Below are 19,665 nucleotides of genomic sequence, written 5' to 3' on the forward strand. Positions count from 1 at the left end.
CTCTTCAGATCTGGTTATCATATGTCTTATCACTGAGGTGAATACAAGTCTTGAAGGATGAAAATGGGTGCTTCAGATTGTGTTGCCCAAATCAAAATGAACCCTTTTCTGTAGTAGAGGGCCAAGTATAATAGGAGAGCTCACTGTAACTACACTAGGCCTACAAATATAAGAAGCAGCAGAACCACATAGGATAGGTCTTAGAGATATGCCAAGAACCTTCAAATAGTGCACTGCTATTGTTGCTTCAGAATTACACTTGGGACACCAAAAAGGCTTCAAACCACAGGCCAAAATTTTCAAGAACAAGGCCTTAACAATTGCATGCTATCTCTAAAAAGTGTGCATTAAGTATAGGTCAGATTGTTCAGTGTATTGCCTAGAAACAAGGTCACAGAGATAACAAGTTACACCAAGTCATTATTCATCTCAGGATCTATGCTGGTTTTGTCACCTGAATGGCCTCAGAACTTTGAATGCTTCATAACCAGTTTAGATCTCAAGATGTGCCTTAGTCACTGTCTTCAAAGGAGATCGAAAGCTCTTCAACAAATATTAAAAGGACCTGTAACAGGATAATAAGAACCAGTGAAACCCATTTGGTAGCCCATACATCTTCAGAACAATGCGGACTGTGACAAGTCCATTCAATGCAGAGTGTATCCCAAAAGCCCAACAATCAAACAAAACCTTTAAAATCAGGCCTCCTCGTCAGATTTATCTATCCTCCACAAGGTCGAATATATTTCAAAACTCACTTCATCAATTGATGTGCATTAAATGCATACATTAGACGGGGGATAAGGTTCCTTTTTATAATTTAGGATGGACGCAAACTAGGGGACAGTCGACTTGAGATTTTGGAGGGTGTCCAAAATTTAAATTTTTGATGGAGCCAAAAGTCCATCTTTTTAATAAGGCTGACTAGTAGGCTTATTTCATTTTTAAAATGAATTTTGAAATCCTCCATTACAACCAACAACCTTCTTAAAAATAAATTTTGAAACCTTCCACAATAAACTGCTTATTAATAAATTTAAAACCCTCCACAACAACCTTTTGCCATAGCATTATTTGACTGCCACGTCATCTCCCTTTGGGGCTTTTGCCCACAAGTTGGGGCTTTGGCCTTTCAAAGGGCATATCTTGCAAACCATGAGGAACCACGAGGCGTGCCATATACCTTTGGAATCAGCATGATGAGGAGCATCTGTTGGTGATGGTCATGGAGGAAAATTCACAAATCTTCATTCTCAAAATCTTCATCAAGTGTGTGGATTCTAGGGTTTTCCAGGGCTTCTAGAGATTTGGAGCTTCAAACCAGATAAATATTAAGAGCATTCAAGAATCATTATTGGCATCAATGACAACACCATTCAATAGGATATACTACATGTTATCTTGTCAATGACTATTCTTGAAAATTCTCATTTTGAATTTGTCTAATGTATGGAATTGTCACTTCTACATTATGCTTGTTTATGCCCTAATTTGTTGAAAATAAATTTTGAAGGCTATCTAGTTGAGAATTGCATATTTTACTCATTGTATAAATGTTTCTAGTGGAGGAATTTTTATAACTCTCCATCAAATTCCATTTTCCTTGGAAGTGGGTAATTGATAGATATTGATACGTAGGGCATCAATTTTTGGCCTCCCTAGAAAGCCTATCTAGTGCATCCTTGACTCCATATGCTCAAATGACAAGGCATTAATCCAAGTCTTTGGTGATCATTCTAACATCTTATCCATAAATTCTTCTCTTGAAATTTTGGCCATTTTAAGGCTAGGATAGCAAATTGGGCTTAGAGCGAAATCTTAAGGGAGAGGTTTTGTGTAGACTTGAAAGCCTAAACATCAAGTGGAGAGTCTTGGCTACTTGACCTACAAATTGGGTGGGCATCCACTTAAGTTTCTTCCATAAAATCTCTTTCCCTAAAAGGGAAACCCTAGCTTTCTCTTCCTCAAATTGAGGGCTTCCTTGAAGGTTGTGCGAGCTTAGTACTTGTTGAAGTATATCTTAAGAAGTCTTTGCTCTCCATTGCCTTGAACTTGGGAATTCCAAAGCGCAGGCAAAATCAACAAACCCTAGGTTATGTGCATTTTCTTCCTAGGTCTCTTATAGAAAGCATATTGCTTCATAGTGAAGATTTATACCTAAAATTTGAGCCTTTCTTGAGAGCCTCTAGCTTATCTGCTTATACCATAACCTTAGAATACATTTTATAGGTGATCGGAGATCCTATACTTCTGAGACTCCACCCATCGGTGAATATCCAGAAAGAGTAGGGGGTCGTGGTTGTGGTGACAATCGACCTTGGTTGTGGGCACTTAGTCTAATTTTTTGTCTAGTAGGGTTTCCCTCTCCAAGGCTTGCTAGATTTTGTGGTACATTGTTGGGGAGGAAGCGAGTCTACCTTCACTTGATTGCATCATTTGAAGAGGTGGTTTCTCTAACGACAATATAGATCCTCTTCTGGTGACTCCTAAATTGCTTGAGTAAAACTTATTTGAAGACAACATAACTCAAAGAACAAGAACTTGCTACAAGAGGGGTGAGCATATTCCATCCACTATTAGGAAAACCATCTTCCCAACATGGATAACACCACTAATCCTAATCCTAATCCTAACCCTAATGCTAATCCCAACAAGAATGCAAATACCAATAACCCTAGGGCTAGGAAATGGCAATAACTTTGATTCATTCCCTAGTGCTCCTCACCAATTTCCTAATAAACACCATGAGTGGTTGTCTAAGTTTGATGGGAGTGGTATTATTAGTGTCGAGAAGCATGTGGACAATTTCATTAGGGCAATTTGTCCTAAGAACATTGATGAAGATGAAGAAGATGTCGTTACGATGTTATTTGCTTTTACATTTTAGGGAAATGTTACCTCAACGAAGCATCACCAACTTTGATCAATTTGAAGATGTCTTCACGTAAAGATGGGCAAACCATCTAGATGGAGGTATGGTTCTTGGGAGGTTTCTCCAAACTGATAAGATAGATAATGAAAATATTAAACATTATATCCAAAGATTTGACAAACATTTTGGAGAAATCCTTGACAAGCTTAAACCATCTAATGACAATGTCTTAGAAAGGTTTATCCAAAGTGTCCGTGGAAATTTCACATATGTTTTAAGGGATAAGGATCCTACCACCTTCGAAGAAGCAAAGAACATTGTCATAAAGGTGGAGAAAAACATTAATTTTGCGCTTATCGATCTATTAACCTATCCAAAGGCTAAGCTACAAGCTACCAAGAGCGGAGCTAACCCTGGTATGAAGGAGGTGGTCACAGCTTTGGCCAAGTAGCTCAATGATATCTTTGTTGGTCAAAAGGTCGCCATGAACAAGTTGGCCACCCTTGAGAAGGAAAGAAGGGATAGTTATCTTCCAAGGAATCAATTCAATAAAGGTGAGTCTTTTCCCAATAACATTGATGAAGGAAAATGTGATGTTCAACAAAATATCCCAAATACCCTTGCCCCTACCAATATGGTAGGACAAGGAGAAACCTTTGGTCAAATTTATGAGGTAGAAAAAGATTTGCAAGAAGAAAGTGAAGGTGAGGAGGAGGCAGAACAATTGAATAACGTAGATCAAGCTAGCCCATTCAACATATTATTGGCTGACACATACATTCATCCACAATTAGACCAAGTATCAAGATGAGCCAAAGGTGGAAGTCTTAGTAGCAGAGAGTAGTGGGAGGTTTAAAGGGTTGCAATATTCAAAGAAAAATGATAAGCAACCCCAGGCAAGCTCAAAAGAAGCCCCTCCCAAGAGAAAGCCACTTTCCAAAGGGAAGCTAAGCACAAATCCAAAGGCAAAGAAGTCATGCTAGATATTGATGTTGGTAGTGTTGTAGGAAAGATGACCACGCAAGTGCCCATAAAAGAGATTGTGAAGCTTCCCGCTCAAAGAAATCGAGTCAAAAAGGCTTTAGAGATAGATCTTGAAAACGAAGATCCTCCTATCCTGTTGCAAAATATTCAAGTGTCTAAAAACAATCCTGGGCATGAGCCATTCTTATTGAATTTAGCTATAAACAAATTAATCCTCCATAATTGCATGTTGGACTCGGGGACTATTGCAAACATCATTGCATTAAAATACATGAACCAATTAGAATTAGACATCATTAGACCTTAGAAGAATCTTAGTGGTTTTGACTCTAGGTGCATCCCTGTGTATGGACTCATTTTAGATCTCAAAGTTACCTTAGCAAGTAATAAAGACATCCCTTTGTTAATGGATGTGGTGGTGATTGATATTCCTGATGTCTAGGGCATGTTACTATCTAGAAAGAGGGGTGCATCCATAGGTGGGAAATTACAAATGGACTTATCATATGCTACTATTCCTCAACTAGACAGCACCCCATTTATCCTTTATAGGGAACCCCAACTTCCTCACCATGTTAAGGACTTGGATCCCATTCCATATCCCAATCAACAGCCTAAAACAAGACACCTAGGTAACCCATCTATGTCAATTGATCTTCCTCCTCCCCAAGAAATATGTCTTTTGAAAAGAACCTCCTCTAAGCCAACCAAGCCTAAAAAGCAATCAGTGCCCAAATCTAAGAAGAGCTCCAAGTTAAAGAGATGATTTTGGCTAGTGATCACCCTCTTCCTGTCAACATCCATGGGAAGGTTGGTGTTGGATACTACTATATAGCTAATCTCGATGGCGAACCTTGGCCCCCACCGGTCAAAGCTAGCCTCATCACTCGTTTCCTGGATACATGACATTAAATGTTATGCATGTTAGTGTAGGATGCATTGCATATCTCATTTTGCATGGTTACTATCATCATATTATGTTCTCATGCTAGATTACATTGCATTGTAGATTAGTATAGCACTTCAAATAGATTTACTTTTCTGTATGAAATCAATATTTGATGAAAAACATGGGTGACAAAAGTGTTCCTAGCACACATGCTCCCAATATATGCATTATGATGTGCAGGACATCAATTTGCAACCCAAGAGACTGTTGGAATTCTCATGAACTCCCCATTCGAGTACAAGGATCATGTGCTCTATGGTGAGCTCATGTCCCAGCTAAAAACAGATGTAACCCACCAAAAGTGGGGTACCCCTAAGGAAAATTTTCTCCTTATCATCTTCTTCCAGTCAGCAGCCAACAACCCCTAACAACCACTTGGTAGCTAATGTGATGTGCCATTTTATCTCCACCACCTACATCATCCATATGTTTCGTCACACATTTGTCAAGAGCATATGTTAGAAGGTGGGCAATCCAATCCAAAAGGTATGTTATTCATTGTGCAATCAGATGCTTATGCTTCTTTTTCGTTTGAGCATTTGGCCTAGATTATTGGTTAACTTGGAAGAAGGGTTTTGATTGTGGTTTTGTTCCCTCAGCTTAAATGGAAGGGCACTACTTGGGAAACCTCGATTCAGATAGCATGGTCCCATTTTCCCATTTCATACTTATCACTTCCCTCCATACATTACAAACCCTATACTCCATCTCCCATATCTGGGTCCACATGACCATGGGTCCATTGGGTTCTAGCACCCCCCGTCCCCTTGTTCACATATTTGGGTCGAGCTTGGAAACTTTGCCCCAGAAATTGATGCAGCTAAAAGAAAAATAAAAAGCATATATGGCCTCAAGCAAGAAACAAAAGAAAGAAAACTATAAAATGCAAAAGATGGTCGGGACATTAATATTGACACGTGTGCAAAAGCAAAGCATGAGCTCCACCAGTTATTATTTTGGCCATCACCTAGTTCCTAGGGACAATGTTGCCCCATTGCATCATAAAAGGAACCCTTGCATGTCCAAACCCTTGGTGGGCGATGAACTGCCCCACCTTTAAGGGAATAACCATCATTACACATCATTCACACCATGCTCTTATTTCCTAAAGCTTCGAGTAGTAATACAAAGAAAAATGAAGAGAATGAAAAAGCCAATAAGAGGCACGGAAAAAACAAAGGTCAAGGTAACTCATACATCCATGATTGCTCCCTTCTCACATATGTGTGAAAATTTTGCTGCAATAATTGATTTATTTCTCCTACTTATTTATAATAAGTTATTCACCAATGCTTCAGTAAATATCAAAATAAATTCAATTGCAAACTTCACAAATTAAGAACTGAAAATTAAAAGGCAAGAGAAACATCAGCATATGAACAATCACATTGACACACTTGTTTTTGCACAATCGACCCTGGAAAAACCCAATGCAGGAAAACCGGTGCAGCAAATTTGAGAGTTTCTATTATTGGCATTAAGTTTCTGAATACAATCTGGATGCCCCAGAGAAAATGGCAATCCACTCAAAGAAGGTAACTGAGAATTCTCTCACACTAAATCTGGAGATTTTATACTGTCCCCAGCTCCTGGATGACCCACTGCGCAGTCTCTATGTGAGCCTACGCAACCACTGTGTGGCTTCTACGTGGAGACTCCCTCTGACTGCGTCAACCTTGGCTGTTGTTGCTTCTGCTACTGAGAAATCGAGATTTCTCCTGCCAATCAATCATAGTGATTCCTGGCACTGATCTCTGCTATCCCCCAACACTTCTGCGTCAACCTCCTCCAGTTGTTGCATTGTCCTTCTGCGTCAACCTCCTCCAGTTGTTGCGTTGTCTCTCCTTGGCACTGCATTGGCTCTATTATCCTTCACTGTTTTCTCTGAAGTATATTCACTGGAACTGGAAATCACTTCCTTCCAATACTGCCTTTGATCCTCACTGCTCCATCACTGGCTCGAATTCCTTAGCAAACCCTGCCCTAGGAAAATTGAACTAACTGATCAACTCTCTGTGTGATTTCAAATGAACCCCAAGCCTCCTTCTTATACTTTTCTCATTGAGACTTCAACGGTCGAGATTAAATCTTGACTTGATCCGCTTTCTAGAACATTCTCACCCATATTTTAATTAATACCCATTAATACTTAAATTTTCCTAAGTTTAGATTTAGGAACCCCATTAAAAAATATAAATTATTTTAATAAAATACAATCAGGGTGGAATTTCACCAAACAGTATATGGGTTCTTTAGAACTCATGTGCCTCAGCCTCTCCACCAATTTTCATGGCTAGAGCACATCCGATGCTACCAAAAACTAACAATCTGTATGGCTAGAATGTGGATTTCCTCATCATTGCTACCCCTTTGACCATGGCATATAGCCTTGAGACCCCTTTCCTCCCATCTGTTCCATCATTATTCATATGCCACCTATTGATTGAAGGGACTTGCCTTTCGCCTTGGGGGTTGGGAACACCTAATAGGATCATCCATTAGTTACTCCTACCTAGGGGCACAACACTATTACAAGATGAAAGCCCTAAATTTGGAAGGGAAGCCCCATATGAAGTGTCAATTTGCCCTTGACTAACAAGATTCACCCATTTAGATGCACTAATGATTATTGTACCTAATGGTGAAGATGCAGCACTGGACATTGTGTGTGATTGGCAGGTGGTTTTCATTATGGGTTAGGCAACTTAACTGAGGCCCAAGTCCACTAGAGGAGCATTATGATACCCCACGGATGAAGCGTTGACATCCATGGGACTCCTACCACTTGTAGAGCATCATTCCATTCCATGGGCACCTACAGCACCCCCAGCAGTGTGCACTTTGTCCCAGATTATTCAAGAGATGATGCACTTAGACAAACATCCCCCAATCAACTTAGCAATGTACATGTGGTTTGGCCACTGATCTAAGGCCTAAATGAGGTTTGTCTCACTCCTTGAGGCATGGGAGGGCTTGAACCATCCTCAGAGTCGTTAATGTTGGAGAAAAATCAGGCTATTCTATCACGAGGAGACTCGTGAGACCCATTTTGTGCCCCAAACACGAAACAGGGGTTCACGGGATTTATTTGCATGGAGATTTAGAGGCCAAACCCTAGATCATGATTTTTGGAGCCCTCTACACTCATTTTGGCACTAGAGGAGCCCAACACATGCACTAGAAAGGCCTACGCATGCATGATGTCGCCAGCTCGACCTCTTTGTGGGTTAATTGTTATGTTTTTACATTGGCTACTAGGTTGACATGTGATCCAGAGTGATTTTTCACATTAGTTTATGACTTACGAGGGGCGTCTTTCTCTAATTCGATTTAGTAGGACACATATATATTTGAGGTCACTTTGTTGTGATCAATCATCATCACATTTGAAGAATTCAAACCTCTTAAAGGAACTCGCACTTGTTTCTTTTTTTGGCTATTGGAGTATCTCTGATGCATTTTGATGTTTGGAAGCTATTTTGGATTTTCTTTAGAGCTATTACTTTAGTGAATGGATGGATACACTACATGTTATCTTGTAAGTTCCTATGTTGAAAATTATCATTTTGAATTTGTCTAATGTACGGAATTGTTGCTTCTAGATTATGGTTGTTTATGTCGCAATTTGTTGAAGGCTATCTAGTTGAGATTCCATTTTCCTTAGAAGTGGGTAATTGCTAGATATTGATACCTAGGGCATCAATTTTTGGCCTCAACAAATTTACCCTGTCTAATGCATCCTTAACTAATTATGCCCAAAGGACAAAGCACTAGTCCAAGTCTTTGGTGACCATTATCACATCTTATCCATAAATTCTTCTTTTGATATTTCGATCCTTTCAAGGCTAGAACAACAAACTAAGGCTTAGAGCGAAATCTTAAGGGAGAGGTTTTGTGGAGACTTGATAGCCAAAACATCAAGTATAGGGTCTTGGCTACTTGACCTACAAATTTGGTGGGAATCCACTTAAGTTTCCTCCATAAAATCTCTTGCCCTAGGTTTTGCCCTAAGAGGGAAACCCTAGCTTTCTCTTCGTCAACTTGAGGGCTTCCTTGAAGGTTGTATGAGATTAGCACTTGTTGAAGTATATCTTAAGAAGCTTTTTCTCTCCATTGCCTTGACCTTGGGAATTCCAAAACTCAAGCAAAATCAACAAACCCTAGGTTATGTGCATTTTCTTCCTAGATCTCTTATAGAAAGCATATTGCTTCTTAGTGAATCTTTATACCTGAAATTTTAGCCTTTTTTGAGAGACTCTAGCCTATCCACTTATACCTTAACCTTATAATACATTTTTATAGGTGATCCTATCCTACCGGGACTCCTCCCATTGGTGAATATTCGTAAAGAGCAAGGGGCCTTGGCTGTGGTGACAGTGGGTCATTGCCCCATTGTTAGCACTTAGTCTAGCTTTTTGTCTTGTAGGGTTTTTCTCTCCAAGGCCTGCTAGCTTTTGTAGTAACAAGCCCAAACTCTGATTTGACATGCACAAGAATATGAGTTAGCAACATCCAATTTTTTAAATTCACTATAATATTGGGCCAACTTTCATCCACTTGTTGGATGCACTGCACACTTGCAAAATATAAGTTATATGTTCACTTGTTTGGCAGCTAACACTCCAACAATGTCTTATTGGCTAGCAGCTTTGCATTTGTCAAAATTCAAACCATGCAAAGAAGAGGCTCTTTTTCACAACAAACTGAACCACAATCTAACTGATAGAATATGGAGCAAAAACAAGAACAATGACAAGATTTTACCAAGACGAATTATAACCTGTTTACAGTTATGAAGAAAACTAGACAAGTGATGGGAAAATCCTTTCCAAACCCATCTTCCCAATTACTAGAAGAATCAAAATCTAACTACAACTTAAGAGCAATCAAAAAATCCTTTGAAAACCTATCTTCCCTATGACTAGAAAAATCAAAATCTAATAACAATTTCAGAGCAAACTAGAAAATGGATGCAGAAATAATTCAGACAGTGGATATCCAAGAAGAAACAAGAAATGAAACATGAGGCCTTAGATAAAGAAAAGATGAGAACTTCACATGCAAGAGTATTTTGCACTCAATCTAGGTGCATTTTTTATTTATATTAGTTTGTCAAATGATTGACAATTTTCCTAACCAGACCTGGAATGCTGAACACTACAATAACAAGTGGTCCAACTCTACAGTAGGACTGTGAATTGTTAAACCTTTAAAAGTGCAATCTATAAAACAGTTGTACAAGAGACCTGTGAAGATGTATCCAGTATTCATGTACCTTGACATATCTTTCCATTGATTTCAACTTCATAGGACTCCATAACCTCTTGAATTGCTGCACCGATATCACCTAAACGAACATCAATACCAGCTTCCTGTATTATCAGAAGAAAAATATTAGTACAAAAGTAGAATTTGTAGTTACCATCTTCCTGTGCCACCAAAACACAACAAAGAATTGTGCTTAATGCCCACGAAGAACAATAAATAATATATTGTGCAAAGAATTCATGTTTTCAACCCAATATATTATTGTGACCCGTCACACTATTGACATGAATATTTAGTTCTAGAAACAAGTTTCATATACTTGGGTGAATAATACTTGCATTTACAGAACACCATTGAAGTGGTATTCTTCACCCTGACCTCTAATTTCTGAAAATTTAGGTTTGGCCCCCTAATCTCACCTTTCGTCGATTTGTTGATACTTTATTTCAACTATAGTTTTAAAAACAGGAACCAGGTCTTGAACCAGCCACCTATCTAACCGAGATTCGAACCAGAACCGCATCAAACCAGATTGAACCGGATTCAATGAACAGATATGAAAAAAGTACGTAAAATAATAATTTTTTAATGAAAAAAATATTTTTAAAATTTCAAACCATGATTCCAAACCATTAGAGACAAAATATGCAAAGTTTGTTCATCTATATACCATGTAAGGGTGAATATATCAAATTGGTACAGAGTGCAATATATATCAACAGCAAAATACATAATCAATGAGGCTCTAAGTGGCTTCTAGATGTTGAGAAATGTAACGAGTATTGGTCTTCATAATTGTTATCTAATGTAATTCTCATGTCAAAATAAAGAAGAAGAAATTTATTGTCAAAGAAAATTATCTATAAGCATGGGTCTCATGCTCTATTTATTTTGTTTTGAGGTCAAAGCACCCATTGAGTGCTTCTAGGGTTTGTGTCTTGAGTCATTTTCCTTGTCATTATGTACTAGACCCTTCTTGGGCTCATTGTATCAAAGAAGAAAATTATTTTTATGTAAAATGTGTCACTTGTCACTCCTCCACCAAGTCGGCCTCATTGAAGGGATTCGACCACCTTGAAGAGACTATATATAGAAGTGCATTCGACCTATTTTATCATCCATCCAAGCAAGAAGTTCAATCTGCAAAGTTCAGGTGAAAAGAGAGGTGCAAAAGAAGTGAAGAAGATGTGAAGAAGGAAAAATACTAGCGAAGATAGGAGGAACCCTAGCGAAGAAGAAAACCTCACTTTTCTCTTATTTTCTCTCACACGTGTGAGACTCTGAGTTGCAAGAGAGGCCAATAATTGCAGGTCAGTAACGCCGAAATTTTGATGCAGTAGGGCCGAAATTTTTGGTTGATGCAGTATTGAAGAAGCTGATTGGAAGGACTATCTTGGGAGGCTGACTTGGTGGATTGGAGGAGGTCTTTGTCTTGGTCAAGGGTCTTGGTTGTCTCATTTGATTTGGTTCTAAAGGAAGAGAAGAGAACTTTTGCGCTTTCCCATAGGAGAGGGGTTTTGCCTTGGCTAAGAGCTTATATCTTGTGTCCTTGTTGTTTTTATCTTCATGCATTTATGTTTTGGTAGTTGCTTGATGATAAGAAGATAAAAGAAGACATAAAAGAAGTTAATAAGATTGCTAAGAAATCACAAGTAATTATCAAGATAAGAAAATATTTTTGCCTTTCTGATTTTCTAACACTAGAGTGCAAAGACAATGGTACAAGTTATTCGGCCATTGGCCTACAGCAAATCACTGATCAACAACTCATCAAACTCATCATCGACTCACCACTACTACAAATGGGCTCATCAACAAGAGCTATATAAATACCATCTGGCTTAATGATTTTAGAGTTGGATTGCTCAACCTTATAATATGGTAGAAATTGAAAAAGCTTAGCATGCCTAACCAATGATTTTGGTTTGAGTGAAGGGTTCATCTCCTCAACCTTATAATATGGTAGAAAAAACTTAACATGCCTAACCAATTATTTTGCTTTGAGTGAAGGGTAAATTTTTGTTAAGGCCGTGGTAGAGGAGTTCAACAATCAATACCACCAAAATCAAGATACATAAAGGGCTTCATGCTCTTGATCGAATGTCAATCCCATACACTCACACATGACAAAATCAAATGTAAACATTGCTATCCTCCAAACCCTGAAATCCTAAAAACTATTAACTTTGTTGGATTTTGAGTGAGATCTAAAATTCTAATTTATCCATACAAAATCCAGTGAGGTCGAAACCACTCCCAAACACCCTAAGTCAATTCATGGTAATGTTAAAAATTTAAGTAAAAGGCACTTCAACTTTAAGAATTTAACATTACCATTGATTGTCAACATTGCTAGGGTTGAGTTAGGGTTTTTGTTTAGATTTAGGGTTTAGGAGGGGGAGGGTTGGTTTTATGGTGAAGGGGGGTCGTTTTAGAAGGAAAACAACCCCGATTTCCTCCAAAACCACCTAAAAAACCACCATCGGTGGTCTTGGACTACCCCACAAATGTGAGATCTAACCGGGTTGGTTAGGGTTGGAACTAGTCAGTTAAGGCCAGTTTTTACCGGTTAGGTACCAAACCACCCCTCCAATTGAGTTTTTCTACTAGTTTGTTACTTGGGCCTATTCGACTGACCAGTTTGACCGATTTCTGGTTCAAGCCAGTTAGTTTTTAAAACTATGATTCCAACATCATCACTACTTGCATTTCCACAACATGCATCTAACCCTCCAATCATACTATGTATCAAATAATACTAGGTATGAGAACAACCTATGTTGGCAAAGCAACATCAAGGTACATAAAGTGCTTCATGTTCTTGATCAAATTTCAATCCCATACCCTCACACATGACAAAATCAAATGGAAACATTGCAATCCTCCAAATTCTGAAATCCTAAAAACTATTAAGTTCGTTGGATTTTGAGTGTAATCTAAAATTCTAGTCTCTCCATACGAAATCCAATGAGGTCGAAACCACTCTCAAACACCCTGAGCCAATTCATGGTAATGTTAAAAATTTAAGTCAAAGGCACTTTTACTTTAAGAATTTAACCTTACCATTGATTGCCAACATTACTAGGGTTAAGTTAGGTTTTTTTTTATGTTTAGGGTTTAGGGACATGAGGGTTGGTTTTTTGGCCAAGGGGGGTTGTTTTGGAAGGAAAACAACCCCGAGTTTCCTCCAAAACCACCTGAAAAAACACCATCGATGGTCCTGCACTCCCCCACAAATGTGAGATCTAACCAAGCCGGTTAGGGCAAGTTTGTACCTTTTAGGTACCAAACCGACCCTCCAATTGGGTTTTTCTATCGGTTTGTTACCTAGGCTTATCTAACCGACCAATTTGACCAATTTCCAATTCAAACCAACCAGTTTTTAAAACTATGATTTCAACATCAACACTGCTTGCATTTCCACAACATGCATCTAACCCTCTAATCATACTATATATCAAATAATAGTACATATGAGAACAGCCTGTGTTGGTAGAGCAAACATGAAGCTCAAATGTCGTCTTAACTGCATCTTTTAAATAATGCGTACTTTAATTCAATAGACATTATAATTAGCGATATCATATATCAAAAAATTGTATCATTTAGATGTTAAGGTAAAGAGTTCAGAGGTTAAATTTTAAATCACCATAACCAACCTACAGTGCTACAAAATAATATAAGGAGAAAGGATAACTTGAGAGAGTGGTATATGTAATGTGGGTAAGCCTATTCAGGCTCCCAATCATGTACTTCTGCAGCATTATTGATATATATCACATGTATTAATATCGCCATATTTATGTGTATATATTAATATTAATATTATCATTATTGCTACATATATTACCTCAAAGATCATGGTACAAAAAATTAAATCACGAGAACGTAGATTATGCGAAAATCATGCCTAGAAAAAGCAAAACAAAGCAAGCATATGAGCCCCTGAACGAAGAGAAAAGGAATAAAGGAGTAAAATGAAGTAGGAAACTTGAAACTAGAGAATGAAATAATTATTGGATACAATTCAAAGCTCAACAAGGATAAAGCATCAATGGTTGACCAACGAACTAAAAGACAACATGAGTTAAGTGTAGAACCCTTAACTTATGAAAATATGTTTTTAAGGTTGAACTTGACAGTCACAAATCATGAGAGAAATCAACGTATAATAAGTCAGCTCAATAAAATCACAATCAAAATACAACAATAGATAATGACACAATGCCAAAAGTATCAATATTCTACACACAGTAGGATAGAAATGAAGAAGTGTCTCAAAAAGAAACTATTATTCAAAAAGACCAAATACAAGAAGTAACTATAAAATATATTCTACCTCATCTCAAGAAGGTTGACAAGACTTAAGGGTCTTAGAAAAGAATAGTTCACAGAATACAAGTGTCAAGGAAAACATTATAAATTACATGGGATCGAAAGTTCACATCACAAGAAAAGTGATTTATAACAAATGACATAAGGGAAAGAAACATCTGTAAACATATAATATCTTAAGTAAGGAAAGTATGTTACCAAGAAGCATCAAGGTTTCATGTTAAATAACTAGGTCAAAATGCTTTAGAATACGATGCACACATTACAAAGGAACCTTGTGAACACTCAAATCAAGAACCTAGTCAAAACTCTACAACTAGATAAGGACAAAGATGATGTAGCCATGTAAGAATGCCGAACAATAAAAAATCCTATTTACTACGCTTTGACGACAAAGCACTCATTAAGGGCATGGCATAGTAATAGTAATAAAAATATCATAATAATAGTAATAGTAATAAGAAATACTCGTTGGGCAATAAAAGGCCAAAGGGCGCCCACCCATTCGCCTTGTGATCATCATTCTTATCAATTCTTGTCAATCATTTATGTTCGTGTACTGTCGTACTCCCTATGTCTAGGATGCATGGGGTTCAACAATGTAATTTGGGATCAAATCTGATTGAGGTTCTACCTTTGGACTGACTTTTGTCAGTTGAGAAATGTGAGGTCTTGTGACTCACTCTCGATCGATTCTTCTTCATTACTCGTATCAGTGTTCAAAAGAGCAGAGATGGGATCAGATACAAAGATAGTACATGACGACAAGATGGCATGAAGATAGATGATGATGGATGAATTGGCAGGTGGAATTCTCCCTAGTTGAGAGGGAGTGTTAAACTTGGCAACTAGGCCAAATTCCACTTTAGACAACTCATTTCATGGAGATGATGATTGCATTGAATTCCTCTTTTCGAGAGGACCAAAATTGATCTAAAGATCATCAAATTTGGACAAGCAAAAATGTGTTTTTGAATTTATGCCCACTCGTGTAAATTGTTCAAGTCGGCCACATCATCATGTAGCCTCATGAAGCCCAAGAGATATGTCACTTCACCCTCAACGACTTGTACAAATACAAGTGACCTCTCACCTCATTTGGCATCATCATCACTCACACATTCTTCTCTCTCCTCCTCTCATTGGTTCGTATAGCTATTGGGCAAATCTTCTCACTGACACGTGTGGCAAGGAGGACGAATTTCAAGACAAAATTTCAAGGCCAAAAATTTCATAATTTTCTGCAGTTTGACCAAGCTTTGACGGACATTGACTTTGACTTTCTAGACATCTTTTGACTTCAATTTTCAGGGTGAACTTTTGTATCAGCAAGCTGCATATTTGGGCACAATAACCGAGGCAAAAGAAGCACTTTGACCTGCATTGACCACAAGCGTGTTTGACTGCAAGGTTGACTTCGAGGTGACCAAGTTCGACCGTAGCTATTATGACTGTTTTGGGCTGACTTTGACCACTGCTGGAGGCTGAGTTTGATTGCCTTTAACCGAGCTTCAAAGGAGAAGTTTTGTTGTTGCATTGACCATATTTGACTTTCTGGTTAGGGCTGAGTTTGACTGCAGTTGACTACAGATTTGACAGGGCTAATTTGTCTTTGATTTGACAAGTCAACTTTCACTTTTTGTACTCTCTATCCTGAACATTTGATATAATAATAAGAAGAATTGACCAAAGTGTTTGCCCAACATTGGGGTTTTTTCCTCGGCAATCGCCAAATCTGGTGTCCTCTTGTCTTCGCTTTTCTTCTGCATTTTATTTTATATTCTATCTACAGTTACTATCAGTTTAATTTATGATTAATGTGATTGCTATCGGAAACTAATTTCGAAATTGTCATTAGGTTGCATAAAGTACATTGAAGTAATTGTGCTAAGCATAGAACATACCATTGTTATCTAAATTTTAACACTTGATAACTTGGCACGTTTTCTTATGGTCAAGATTGTATCTCATTGATAAGTACTTGTTGATATAACTTAATATTAAATCATAACTAAGTACTTGAAAAGCACTTAAACAACATTACCTTAAGAATCACTCATTCACCATGCATATCATTCTAAGTTTGTATGTTGATTTGGGGTAGCATAGGATGTGCTCTAGCCATGAAAATTGGTGGAGAGGCTAAAGCACATGAGATCTCCAAGACCCAAAAATAGTTTGGACAGATTGTACCCGGTTTGGGAGATATTAGAATAATTAATATTTTTAATGGAGTTCCTAAGTCTAAACTTAGGAAAAATAAAATATTAATGGGTATTAATATAAAACTAGGTTTAAAGGTTCCAAAAGTCATGGATCAAGCCAAATCTAATCTTAGCCGTTGATTAGAGATTTAATCTTGACCATTGAAGGACCAACGAGAAAAGTATAAGAAAAGGCTTGAGGGTCAGTTGGAGCACACACCAGAGCGATCAGTCATTCGATTTGCTAGAGCGGGGTGGCTAAGCAAAGTCGAATCAATGATCAACAGCGAAAGGCAATGAGTACTGGACAGAGAGGCAGAGACAGTGGCAAGAGACCAGCGTAGAGGCAGAGAGCGAGAAGCAGCAGCCAGAGCAGGCCACGCAGAGACAACGCAAAGGCCAGAGGAACTACGTCATCCATGCAGAGAGCAGTTAGAGTGATGTAGAGGGTCTCAGAGGTTGCGCAGTGCCTCAGAGGGCTGACACAGAGGCCAGAAGGGCCAGCGCAGAGCTTCAGAGTCGCTGGAGAGGGTTTCGTGGGATAGGTTTTCTGAATACCTATTTCCAAATAGTGAGGTATTGTTGTCGGTTATTTTTCTCTGTCGAGTGAGCCAGTTTGGCACCCAGTTGTACTCAAGGAAATGTTGCATAATAATAAACCCTCAAAATAGTTGCACCGCTTTTCCCGCATTCGGTTTTTCCTCGGACATTTGTCCAAAAATAACGGTGTCACTTGTGTGTTTGTTTTCTTTCAGTTGTTGATCTGTAGATGTTGTGACTGTATTGTGTTTATTTCGGTATTTAAATGTTTTAAATAACTTGATCGAATTTAACAAGTAGAAGAAATAAACCAGAAGAATACAAATTAAATTTCCAACAAGTAGACTTAGAAATTTCAACATGGTTTCAGAGGCTGGTTGTTGATCACAAGAGAGTTGAAGGCATCATCTAAGCAGATCATTTGCAGCAGAATCAGTTGTCTCGAGTGACAGAAGTCGATCCTTGCAGAAAGCGACAAAGGAAGGGTTGACGCAAAGGGACTGCGTCATCAGTCCGGGCCAAAGAGAGACCAGCGCAGAGGCTAAGGAGGGCAGAAACAGGCTCACGCAGAGACCAGGAGGGTTGACGCAGTTGGCTGAGGGAGTTGTTTTGCCAGTGTTGAAATTGTGCAGAGCCTAGAGGCTCAGTCCTTTAGTTGTTGTGGCATAGGAAGTTGTGGCAGTTTGCGGAAGCGACGCTGGTGGGGTACTGTGGTCAAAACAATACCTAACAGGGCAAAACCAAGGTAGAGGGAGTTGCTACCGAGGCGGATTTCTATGTAACGACCCATCCTAAATTTCGGACAGAATAAGAGTATTAGCATACGTACGAAGCATGCATATGATAGCTACATATGCATGCATCGCATGCATTGCACTAGTATACTTACTAATTGATTATGAATGATGTCTAAATAAAGGATAAACAAATTAATTATTTAAAGAAAAATATACTAGATTGAATACTTAAACCATTAAGAAGGTAGATCTTGTCCTAGACATGACACTCTAAAAAAATAGTAAATATCTCTTTATTATTTTAGTTATTAAATAGTATTAATACTTATCAGTTTGGTGCTAAAATATTCTTATTAATAGCCCATGTCATTCATGTACATAAATTATTGTTTGAAATAATCATATAATTAACCAAAAACCTATTTAAATGATATTTTAATTTAATTAAAATTAATTAATTAATTCATCCATTTGCTAAAATAAAGCAATTTAAAAAAAATAAAACAAATTAATTAAAATAGAAATGTGATAAAATAAAATAAAAGATATGAGGATGGCAACGGAAGGAAGCATGAGTCAGTGGAAGGGGGGAGGAGGCCGACAGCAAGATGGTTGGAAGGCGGTGGATTTAAACATATAACGAACGAAGGAGATCCGAAGAAAAACACCATTATTTGTTTCAAACTATGGGAAATTCGTTTTGAGTTGGAAAGAGACAGAGGAGGAAGTTCTAACGGAGTCACAGACATTGAGCTTGATTGTTCTTGGGGTCTTGGGTAGACCCCAGATAGGTTGGGAGGAAAACGGCGGTTTGGTAATTGCAGCAGCGGGAACAACGATCAAAAACATCTTCAACTGATTTCCAGCGGGAGCAGAAGTCGCAACAGAGCAGACAAGTTGGTACTCAATAGAAGAACGGATAAATTTTGTATTAAAATTTCATATTTGTGAGTAGAATATTGTTAAACTCTGTGTAAATTTCGAATTTAAGGTTTCACAGCTTTTCTGAACATGAATTTGCTGGACCATGTTAAATTCTGAAATTCGGGCCCTGTTGTGCTATACAACAACCCCCCATTTCAATTTTTTTTAAATATTCTAAGATGATGAATAGGAAATAGGGTCTCTTTTGTTTGTCAAAAAAGCAATAAAACTTTTAGATAGGAATAAATTTCTTTATTTCTTGCTTTTTAAATAAAAAGTGTTTTACAAGTTTTCTAAGAATCGCACATCGCAAATCGCATTTGCTTAAGGCCAAGGTCCATTCATCCGAAAAATTGTGATGCGATCTGAGTTATCGCAAACTCCTTATCGCAAAGGTTTTGAATATAAACTGAAAATAACTCATTTACAAACATGTGATGCGATAAACCTATCGCATATCGCATATTACAAAGGCATGTTTTTACAACAATCTATTGAAATTTTGCGATGCGATATATTTGTCGTATTCTGCGTACTCCCAAAATCAAAGGAAAATAGTGCAATAAAAACTTGAGATGTGACATACACTTATCGCATATTGCAATTCCAGCGGAAACATGTAACACTCACCCTGAAACTTGCGATGCGATGTTAAATAGGTAATAAAGTGATTCAAAAAAGCAAATAACAAAGGGAAAACATGTTCTAAGTTAGAAATTCGCCAACTCTACGTGCCAACTCATCATTTATCGCAATCGCAGAGATTCAAAGGACTCTTAAGAATACGGCATTTACAACTCCCGATTTGCGATATGCGATTGCTCTATAATAATTGAAATATTTCATAAATAT

The 19,665-nt window shown here is 37.9% G+C and overlaps 1 protein-coding gene across 1 annotated transcript in view; it reads right to left on the reverse strand.

The window, feature by feature from the left end:
* The window catches only part of LOC149167779 (methionine aminopeptidase 2B-like), a 299,021-nt gene that overhangs the window by 124,218 nt on the left and 155,138 nt on the right, over positions 1–19,665 (reverse strand). Inside the window, exon 9 of the mRNA XM_089433147.1 lies at positions 10,081–10,177. Coding sequence (XP_089289273.1) covers positions 10,081–10,177 — 97 coding nt within the window. The remainder of the gene's footprint in view (positions 1–10,080; positions 10,178–19,665) is intronic.

The sequence above is a fragment of the Pinus tabuliformis genome, chromosome 5_1 (genome assembly GCF_031772625.1).
Source record: "Pinus tabuliformis cultivar Carrire ecotype Pingquan chromosome 5_1, CPIR1, whole genome shotgun sequence".
NCBI classification, from domain to species: domain Eukaryota; kingdom Viridiplantae; phylum Streptophyta; class Pinopsida; order Pinales; family Pinaceae; genus Pinus; species Pinus tabuliformis.